Raw genomic sequence first — 11,242 nt, forward strand, 5'->3', positions numbered from 1 at the left:
GGTAAGCTCCCGCCTCAATGTGATACCAGGACCAGGTGCTGTTTGCACCTCCTGGGAGGTTAGCCCTCTGGTCTGCGGTAGGACGTATAATAGTAACCCCCGTGAGGGGGAATTTCCTGAAGCAGTTAGCGACCATTCGAGGGGTCACTAGACTGGCTGGGGAAGTATACCACTCGACATCAGGCGGATTCTGATGACGAGGGCGAGCCCTGGTTTGGATATTAGGGTCAGGAACGAGATTTTCTCGACCACTGGTCGAGGGAACCCTAGCTTGCAGATCAGGTTGGGTAGGAGAATTTGAGTTGCTTTCGGACTCAGGTCTTTTCTTGCCAATAGACTTGGAGCGGGCCATTGAAGAGGAAGGATGGGGGTCTGGAAGAGGATCGCGAGAAAGGAATCTCATGGACACGGTCAGCTGGTTGTTCTTCTCCCTCGAGCAGCTGGGCGAGAAGGTCGTCGTCGATGGGTCTTTCACCTCCCCACAAATTTGGCATTAAAGTCTGCAAACAGAAGAATGGAGAGGTGAGGATATAGAACTTTAAAAGGCTTTTTAGAATAACGATGGTCAAGTATAAAAGTTAGGCTTTTATACAACAGCATTCTAACAAAAAGCTAAATCTTTCTACACGAAACGTTTGAAAAACGGATCAAAGGGTGAAAGTAAAAAGTTTTTCTGGAAAAGCTTTTTCAACTCCCCTTAGGGCGGGAAAAATTTATTTTTCAACTGGCTTAAAGGTCGAAATTTTACTTCGATTTTACGTCCTAAAAAGCATGATCCTGGATTTTAAACTAACTTGTAACTCTACTTTGCCTACAAAACATTCTGTCTACAAGCACCTTAAACAGTCCACCATCAGAAGCATGCACCACGAGAAATTAGAAGCATGGGGTTTCGAAAACTTACCAAGAAGAGTGATCGTGGAGGTGGAAGAAAGGTCTTCGGAGATAAAGGAGCTCACGGTCTGAGTCTTGGAAGTGCAGGAAAATGGTCTCCGGAGAAGTTTAAAGCTCTGGTTTTTAGGGTTTTCTGCAAAGACAATGGCGTGCGTAAAAAGAAAAAGGAGGCTTCGAAGGTCTTATATAAGTTTGTCTCTGATATTAAAAAAGTGTAATCATTAGTTTTCCTTTTTCAAAGTATGGGGAAACGGGATGGCCGTCGAAATCGTTTCTGGGGAACTGAAAAGACATGATTAGACAGAAGTGGGTTACATTTTTCAAGAACACACGAAGGGTTCTGACACGTCAGGAGGGGTTACCGAAGAGTCGTTCGGTCAAAAGTTTATTTACTGTTCGTAGTAAATAAACTTTGGGGGGCAAATGTTATCCAATAAATTAGCATTGATGACGTGACAAGTAATCCCTGGACACGTGGTTGACACCTGGAAGCGTCTGCTAGAGTATCGACCAGAGGACACAGTAGAAGCAGGGTAAGCCCGTCTTACCCGCGACCAGTCTGGTCGATGGTTCCGTGTACAAGGCAACATTTATGGAAAGATCTTTGTAATCCCGAATTTATCTCACTCAATCTCCTGAGTACCCGATTATTCAGGGGAGAATATCTGTAACAATCTTTTGTAACCCCCTTGAGCCTATAAATAGCAAGAGATAGCTCAAGGGGGGGACTTTTGGCTTTTGAATCATTCGAAACTATAGTAATTCTCCTAGTAAACTTGTATTGTTCTTCAGAGGTTAGTGAAACTCATTGAACCCTAGTTCTTTGATCACTCTTCTGATTCTCATATCAATATCAGTCTAAGTGGACGTAGGTCATTACCAGATCCTGGGGCCGAACCACTATAAAAATTATTGTGTGATTTACTGTTTTTGCCATACGTTCTTCTCCATACATTCATTCATATCAATCACATTTTGACTCCGTGTCAGTTGGCCAAATCTTGGGTCAACACAATATATTACAAATAAATAATGATTGATTAAAAAGGAGTTATAACTCTATAACTAAAAATTACAAATAAACAAAGAAAATGAAGAAGATGATGATGAAGAAGAAGAGAATAGTGAGAATACAACTCTAAGCAAAAGATTACAAGTAAAATAAAGGTGGTTGAAACAAAAGAAAGGATTGCAACTCTTAAACAAAATATACAAGTAAAAGGAACGAGAGAATAAGAAGAAAACAATACAATAAAATGGAGAACAGAAATACAAGAAAACTCTCACTTACACAACCTAAGTGAAGAGGGTTGGGGATCACCAACTTGAACAAGGTTTAAAACCTCTGTCCAAAAACTTATTTCTCCCTAACTCAAGCACTAAGGGATCTCTCTAAGATATTGGAAAAGCTTTCTGGAATTATCAAGCCTCAAGGTGTTTCTAGCCAAGTGCTCTAATGGATAGAAAAGTTGTGTCTTACAAGTGAGCTATAGACTCCTATTTATAGAGTTTAGAGACACCCTTTGAATTTCAAATTCCACCAACCCCCATGGCTGTTACCAATGTTTAATTGGATTAATATGGAATTAAAAATGAGATTTGGGAGTTATTTGGGTTTTTTGAGCCGTTTAACAAAGATTGAAAAAACTGAAAAATTGGTCAGTTTTTGGCCTGTGGCCGCGGCCAGAGACATTAGTGGCTGCGACCATTAGTCTCTGTCCCACAGGTCGCTGCCACCGACCAATTTCAGCACTTAAAAATGTGTTGTTTTTCCAAACGGTTCCAAACCCTCCCAAATGATTTTGTAACTCCCAAAACACATTATTGGGGATAAAATCATATCTCTAACAGCCATTTCACATATGGCTTTATGAAATTCATCTCAATATTGTGTAACAACAAATTTACACTATAAAGGGTAATATTTGGAAGTTACAAATTTGTAACACCAAATATGTTACATTATTTGGATATATTACATATATCTAAATATTGTAACTCTCTATTATATGTTACAATATGTGACACTCTTTGTCACATTTATTTAATCTAAAACATTATATTATAATATAATATAATATTACATTATATTATAAAATAATATAACAGGCGTGGCATCAGTTTTGGCTCAGCCTAGGGTTGAGAGTAGATGCGAATTTCTCTGTGGAAGATTCTAGGAGTATTTCCCTCTAGTCTTCGTGTAACTCCCATTTTCTTTTTACAAATTATAACAATTATGAAAGATAAGAGAATATATTTTTTTATTCATTTTTGAGTGCATTACAATGCTAACCGAATGTTAGAGCTATTAAGTAAAGTGGAAGAATAACTAATGAATATGCAACTATAACATTCATGGGCATTTCATTAGTATAATACCCATAGAATGATGCTAAATACAAGCAAACAATCACTAAAGTTATGAAAAATAAAGAGAAATTCATGATTTGATGATGAATTTTTATAGAAGGTTAAGAGGTGAAGAAGTTGTGCAAATAAATGGTTGAAGGAACAAGTATTTATAGGGCAAAAACTAGCCGTTTGTGACCGTTGGTGAATAGTGTTCATGACCGTTGGGGGTGTAGTTGTTTTCTATTATGGGATTTTAACAATTCTAAGTTGTTGAAGTAACCAACAAGTGGGAATAATTAATTTATGGGTGTTAGAGAAACTTTTTCAGAAAAGTTTGTGAGTCAAAAATGCTGGACTAAGTAATATAAGAAGATTGGGAAATTTTCATTTTTTTTACTATTCACCGGGTACTATTCATAGTGGGTCCCACAGTGGGGTCCGCAAGGGTCCCACAGTAGGATCTACATGGGTCCCACAGCAGGGTCCACCCCATGGGTTCCACATGTTGATGCAGTAGTGACACATTGATGACTTAAGCAAATTACTATGCTTGATATTTTGAATATGTTATTATTCCACTATGCTTATTATTTTTAATATTTTATTAGAATAGTATCCCAAGTTTTTCCTATAAATAGCCCTTCCAAAACTCATCTTGAAATCACAAAAACCTCATTTCCTTTCTCTTACTCTACCCAAAAATATTCTTAACATCCTTCTAAAGTTCTAAACCTCAGAGATCTAGGCGAAGTTCTGTCCGTAACGCTAGCCTACGAAAACCTTTTAGGTAAGCTCTTCCCGAGCCTTTCTTTTCAGTTATTTAGTTATTATATATGTATAGATTATTTTACTATGCCGTTATAATGCCAAAAGTTATATATAGATTATTTTACTATGCCGTTATAATGCAAAAATTTATATATAGATTAATTTACTATGCCGTTATAATGCCAAAATTTATATATAGATTATTTTACTATAATGCCAAATTTATATATGGATTATGTTACCATGCCATTATAATGCCAAAATTTATATAGATTACTTTACTATGCCATTAAAATGCTAAAATTTATATATGGATTATTTTACCATGTCGTCATATTTTACAAATGCCAAAATTGAAATATAAACTATTTTTTTATGTATCTTTATAATACTAAACTTATATAGGCTATGGTCACACTTTGGACTATTTGGACTTTTATTATATGACCTTATTCCCTATTATTATGGACTGATACTATGACCTGGACATTTCCGTATGACCATGACCATGACCACGACTTTTAGACCAGGATCTTGCCATGGACAATTATAGTATGACCATATGCCTGGACATAAAATAAACAATAAAATAAGAAGAAGAGAAAAATAGAATAACAACAATTATAAACTAAAATTACATCATGTAGATTTTATGTAAGTTAATAGTTTGTGTTTTTACCAGGAAGCTAACAATTTCGGTTGTTTTATCAAGACGCAAGGTAAGTAGAATCCTCATCTACAATACAAGTATTTTATGTGTCTTATGTGCATTTATATGCTTTATATGTTAATCTGTCTTATTGTTCTTATGCATAAGTTATTTTCAAGAATGTTATATTATGCATAAGCACGTTTAATGTTCACAGACAAGTTATTGAAAACGTTAAAGTAGAGGTGCTGCTTGGGAGACCTAAGTCCCAAAAAAATGTAAGGAGGGAGATGTACGTCCCTATATGATGAATGTTTATGCGGGAAATTCCCTATTATCATGTTTATGTTCAGGTGGGAATGTGATTCCCTATGTAATGCCGGCAGCAGCATCCTCTAGGGCCCAAAAGAAAGGAAAGTGAAAGAAAGAAAGAGAATACATAGCATGTTGCACGTTTATTTTAATGCATATGAGGTAGTTATTCTGCTTACTGAGCCTTAGCTCATCAGTTAATGTTTTGTATTGTAGGTAAGAGGCCCCAAATATAAATCGTTGATGAGTATACGTGGAGCCAACATGACTGTACATATGGGGCTGACCTGAAGGGAGTGGAGTTCTGCTATGCTATTTTATAAATAAACAAGAAACTTGGTTTTATTATATTTCATTAAAAGTATTTTGTGAACTTTATCATTTACTTAAAGCTTTAAAAGTATTTCATGAACTTTGTAATTTACATAAAGCTTTTCAATTTATCAGTTGGATACATTTTCATTTCTACGTTAAGGTGTAGTAACGCCACGAAAATGATTTATAAAAGTATTAAGATTTGTATGTAAGATAAAGTTTTTATTTAGTTGTGAGTATTGTGTGGTTTGAGGTTATAAACATTATTTATGTATTGTTTAATAAAGTTTTTGTAAATTCAGAATTTCAGTATTGTCGTATTTAGGTTAAAATTTGTTTTACACTATATATGTATGTTAAGAAAGGAGGTCGTTACACTTCGTGGGAGGCCTAGATCCATTCATAGCTGAGCAATGGATGGGTATGATCAGTTCCATTCTGGACAGTATGGGGCTGGTAGGTTACGATAAGGTGGCTTGTGCGACATTTGTGTTGCGGGATGATACCCAGACGTGGTGGGAAGTAGTATCCCAGACACGAGGCACAAATGTGATGGACTGGAAAGAATTTAGGTAGCTTTTTAGGAAGTTGATATGATAAGGTTGGTTATGATTGATTTTGAGATGATCCTGGATATGGATGGGTTAATTAAGTGTGGGGCAATGCTAAATGGCAAGGAAAGAATAGTAGCTCTTGGGCTTGAGAGTGGAAAGCCTTGTGGCAGTTGGCACTGTGCATAGATTTGGTATGCTGATGACCTCTGTATTGAGAGCTAGAGTTTTATGGTAGAGAGATGCATGGAACTCTTAGCTAGTGTGGTAGATACCACTTAGATTGTCCCAGTGGGGTCAGGACAGACTGGATTAGTCTATGAGTTTCCTGGGTGTGCTTCAAGGGGATTTTCCAGGGTTTCCTTTATGTGAAAAGATAGAATGGTGATTGGATTAGTGCCAATGATGGAATCAGATTTAGGACACTGTGTTGAATGGCTCAGCAAAGTTGTAAGAATTAAATGTTCAACTAGTGAGTAAGATGGTATTCTCTAAGGTGGATCTTGGACTTGGTTAGTACCAGCTAGAGACCAGGAGAAAGTTATACAGAAGACTGTGTGTGTACCAGATAAGAGCACTGGGAGTGCTGAGTATGTCTTGAGAATTTGTTTAATGCCAAGTGTTTATGAATCAGATGAACAGAGCATTCAAAAGTTTATTTGAATGGGATTTGTGATCGTCTTGGACGATGGTATTGTGGTGTATTTCTCTGCGGAGATTTGCCAAGGTCAAGGAACGTCTTTGTAGGCAAGAGTTTCCCTTGGACGGGCGGGATATTGTGTGTACTTTGTGGAAGAGTTCTGAGTCTTCTTGCAGATCAGAATCAGTTAGTAGGTGGTTATGACACCTCAGTGACAGAGAAAAGTGATTGCTTATGCAACATGTTGGTTAAAGGATCTGACCAGAACTAGAGTAGAGTTCTGGTGGGTCAAGTAGCAAGTTTTATGCTTAAGATTACTATCTCAGAGAAGATCAAAAGAAAAGACATTTAAGTGGACTGCTGATGGCAGAATTGAGTCGAAAGTCTTAGCTGGATTAGTTAAGGGTGTTATAGTGTCAGGTATGAATTTATTGAGGTATAAGAACCGGATTTGGAATCCGATGGACACTGAGGTTAATTGGGAGATTCTGGATGAATCTCGTGCTACTCTTCTTATTTTCTTCGTTCAGGCATCATGGAAGTATACCAGAGTTTGAAAGCTTTATATTGATGGCCTGAGATGGAGAGGGACATAATGTAATGCGTGGTAAAGTTCTTAACCTGTTAGCAGGTCAAGTCAGAGTATCAGAATCAGTGGGGCCATTCTAGCCTTTGAGTATTTTATAATGGAAATAAGAAAGCATCGCGATGAGTTTCGCGGTGGGATTGCCCAGGTTAGTGGGTCAGCGTGATTTGGATTGGGTCATTATGGACCAGTATTTAAAGTGAGCCACTTCTATCAGTAAGGACAAGTAATTAAGCTAATCAGTATTCAGATCTCTTTATGAGAGAGATAGTGTGCCTTCATGGAATTCAAGGTCTATCTTATCAGATGAAGACCCTATTATTACTTCCAGGTCATGAGATTCACGAGCGGCACCCCTGCTGAGTGCACGGGAGGCATGCCAACTGGCTGCCTTGATGGTACTTAACCATGGGGGTCCACTTCCCTTGGGCTATTAAAGTGGCCTTCATGGCGTTAACTATCTTCTATATGGCAGTTGTGTTCCCCTCTTGGGTATCAAGCTTCTGTTGTTGAGATGCAATCTGGCCTTTAAGAGCTTCCACTTCTAGTGTCTCATCTGTGTACACGGACTAAGTGTAGTAAGTGTCATTGTAATATTCATCGTCCTCGCCGTCGTACTCAGCGTCGTACTCGTCGCCGTACTCAGCGTTGTACTCTGCGTTTTCAGGGTATTCTTCCCGAGCTACCTCCGGGTTTGCAGGCGGAGGTGGCTGACTGTTTGCTCCTCTTTCAACAACATTGTGAGGAGTAGTGTCATCGTTGGCATTTCTTCATGTTGTAACAATTGTTGAACTTTTCAACGCTTCCTTCTAGCTCTCAATGAAAGCATCAAAATATTGACTGTCTTTTTCGCTATCAACTTTAAATAAAGAGAACTTGAAAGAAAATAAAATGACACCGAGTTTTACGTGGTTCGGGTTCTAAAACAACCCTAGTCCACGAGCCTATTATATTGAGATGCTTGATGCTTGAGAGGTCAAGCTTCAATGGAGGTTTTTGGCAGTGTATATGCTGCTCAAATTACACAATCGTCGAACCCCTTACAATGGAGTATCCCAACCCTATTTATAGTGGCTGGGGACAATTAAGTGGGACTTTAGTAATTATTATCCGTCATAATGGTGGGATCTTAATCCCAATTATTAAAATTTTTGTGATAATAAATTGGAAGGCCTGTACAGATCGTACGGGGCCCATTTACGAGATATCAGCCCACCACTTTTTGGGAGGACACGCCGCTAACAGTGTCAAAGAGTGGCTGCACATCTTCCCGTGTCAGGTGGCACATTGGGACATGCTATTTGTCTCGAGTACGGAAACGACACCACTACACGCTAGGTGTGTCACGTGTCAGGAAGCTGTTGGTGGTCCCAAGATTTTGTGCTTGACAACTAATATCGTTCTCTAGGGGTGGAGAACCATCACATTATAACTTTTTAGCTGAGAGGCTAAAAAATACCTAGCAGGATCTAAGGAAGCCTTTTCCGGGTTTGGGGCATGCTAAATAACTTCTAGAGGACCATGCCACGTGTCGACTTGACGAAAACACACAACAATTATGAATAAAAAATAAAATCGTTTGTGTGATATCCCAATAAATATTTATGCCACAAATATTCATTAAAAAATAATAATAAACTATTATATAATATTATGTTTATACTTTTTTGGACCTGTATTTTGTCCAATCATATAGTTTGTTATTTTATTAAAAACAAGGTCTATATATGTAAACAGATAACAAGAGAATAAAATATTATTAAAAAAAGTTTATACCGTGTAATATTTTGACAATAAGACATCTTGGTTGTATTAGATACTTAGCCACCGACGACAGAGAAACACGTATTAAAGACCTTATAGCGTATGTCATCATCACTTATTATCTCCCTCAAAAAAAATTAAAAAGAAAACACTTGGAACAAAGGGAAAAAATATTCCCAATCTCAATTACTCCTCCCAAAACCATCATCGATTACGCTACGAAACCCTAACCCTAATTCCATTATCGACGATGCTTCACTCGCCGGGTCATTCTCCTCGTCATATTTCATCCCCTTCACCTTCATCGAATTCCGGCCCTTCAACTTCAACCCATTCTTCCTCTAGTACTCCTTCCGGTTCCAGACCTAACGGGGAAAGGGTTCTCGACGAAGACTCGTATGTCGCCGCCATTGAGAAGATTATAGAGCGTGACTTCTTTCCTGATATCTCGAAGCTTCGGGATCGTCTTGACTGGTTGGAGGCCATCAAGACCAGCGATCCCGTTCAAATTCGAGATGCCCAGTTGAAGATTATTGAGCGCCGTGGAAGCAAGGTGAGTATTCGTAACCCTGATGGAAAAACTCAAACTCCTGGTTCGACTTTTATGCGAAATTTCACTCCTTTTGATGAATTAGATGGGAAAACCCCCAAAACGCCGGGTTTCTTCAATGGTGTTTTGCCCGATGGCGGCGAGCCTGGGGAGGGTGGTGATGGTGGGGTTGACGTTAGTTTGTCGCTGGACGAGTTCTTTAGGCGGTATACGAGTGAGGACAATGAGAGTTTCTCGAAGATTTTGGAGAAGGTGAATAGGAAGAGGAAAGAAAGGTACGAGTATCTAACAGAAGGAGAGAAGGAAGATGTTCAGGCGATTGAGGATGCGAAGAGGAATAGAATTACGGATGGATATGGGACATCTGATCAGCCGCCGAGTACATTGGAAAGTTGGAAGTATACTGCGAAGAATCTGCTAATGTATCATCCGGCTGATCGGGGTGAAGCCCCTTTGACGGAGGAGGAAAGGGCTATTAGAATGAAGAGCTTAGAGAAGGAGATCAATCGTCCCAACACAAGATTTCATGGTAAAATGATGGATACTAGGCCTAGGGATGATGGTAGTGTTGAAGTTCTTTATACTCCTGTTGCTGGTGCAACCCCAATTCCCATGGATAGAACAGGTGATAAGACGAAGAAGTATGATTTGGACGATTTGAGGAAGACCCCAAATCCATTTTATATAGAATCGGGGAAGAAAGCAGATAATGGTTATAACTTTGTTAGGACTCCTTCACCAGCCCCCGGGGTTGATGAATCTCCGTTTATTACATGGGGGGAGATTGAAGGAACACCGTTGAGGTTGGATGCTGAGGACACCCCGATTGATATTGGCGGAAATGGCGATGGGCCGCATTATAGTATTCCTTGTCCGGCTGTGAGAGATGAGAAAGCACATTCACTATCGAGGGAGGCTGCACGCAAGCTGAGAGAGAGGTCAAAAATGTTTAAAAAGCCGCCATTGCCCTCCCCTGTTAGAGGAGGCAGTGCCAGTCCCAGTGTGCGGGCACTTTCTTCTGCTGCACAGAAGTTTGTGAGGAACGCAATTGGAAAGAATTCATCTTCTGTTGATGAAACACTTCGTGCTAGTTACAGGGGTGCAAGCCCCGTGCTTGCTACTCCGAAGGGCGGCAGGAGTGTTTCAAGACTTGGGAGAGATAGTAGCTTGGCTTCAAGGTCCCCTTCTGTATGAGAAGGTTTTTAAGTCCTTGATGATCTGTAATTCTCTTTTAAACCGGCGTAAGGTGGTGCCCTTTTTCCCCTAAACAAATATGTATAGGACATATTCTATTTTCCCTATGTGCCATTAGTTGAAGAAATGTGGAATAAGAATATTACAGTAGATAATATTATTTGCTTTCTGAACACAAGATGGTTAATTCTTTATTTTTTATTTTCTTTCCAAATTCATGTAAAAGCAAAGTCTGTTCTCTTTTTATGTCTCATCTTGAAATTTGTCGTGATCATGCTACTGCTCACTAGTTGTGTTGTTTGGGTGTATAATTAGGCGGTTGATATTGCAGTACCCGCACTACTTTACGTGAAGTCATTTTGTATGATCTTCTTTTCAGAATGGTATACTGTGTGGCTGTACTGTGTGTAATGTAGGAAATGAATTTTTGGTTATTTGAATCGGAAGCCGTCGTCGTCCTATCCAACTCTCATTATGGTTAAAGGATGTAAGACTGCATTGGAAGCACATTCTTTGAAGACAAATTTCAGTACATGTCTTAAAGTTGCTAAATATTATTTTTGTCATTAACTCTTGTGTAGGAACTCATAAGCATATCGGCTAAGCAGATATTTTTGTCATTTTGTAATTAGTCTTTTTCATATTTATTTTTTTAAAAAATATTTTA

General features: G+C 38.7%; 1 protein-coding gene across 1 annotated transcript; it reads left to right on the top strand.

Annotated features, from left to right (window-relative positions):
• The first annotated feature begins 8,939 nt into the window (after window positions 1–8,939).
• On the top strand, window positions 8,940–11,015 carry LOC133818390 (uncharacterized). The gene has a single exon (XM_062251244.1). The coding sequence runs from the start codon at window positions 9,082–9,084 to the stop codon at window positions 10,573–10,575; it is 1,494 nt and encodes a 497-aa protein (XP_062107228.1). The 5' UTR covers window positions 8,940–9,081; the 3' UTR covers window positions 10,576–11,015.
• The last annotated feature ends 227 nt before the right edge of the window (window positions 11,016–11,242 follow it).

Source organism: Humulus lupulus, chromosome 2, assembly GCF_963169125.1.
Source record: "Humulus lupulus chromosome 2, drHumLupu1.1, whole genome shotgun sequence".
Lineage (NCBI taxonomy): Eukaryota > Viridiplantae > Streptophyta > Magnoliopsida > Rosales > Cannabaceae > Humulus > Humulus lupulus.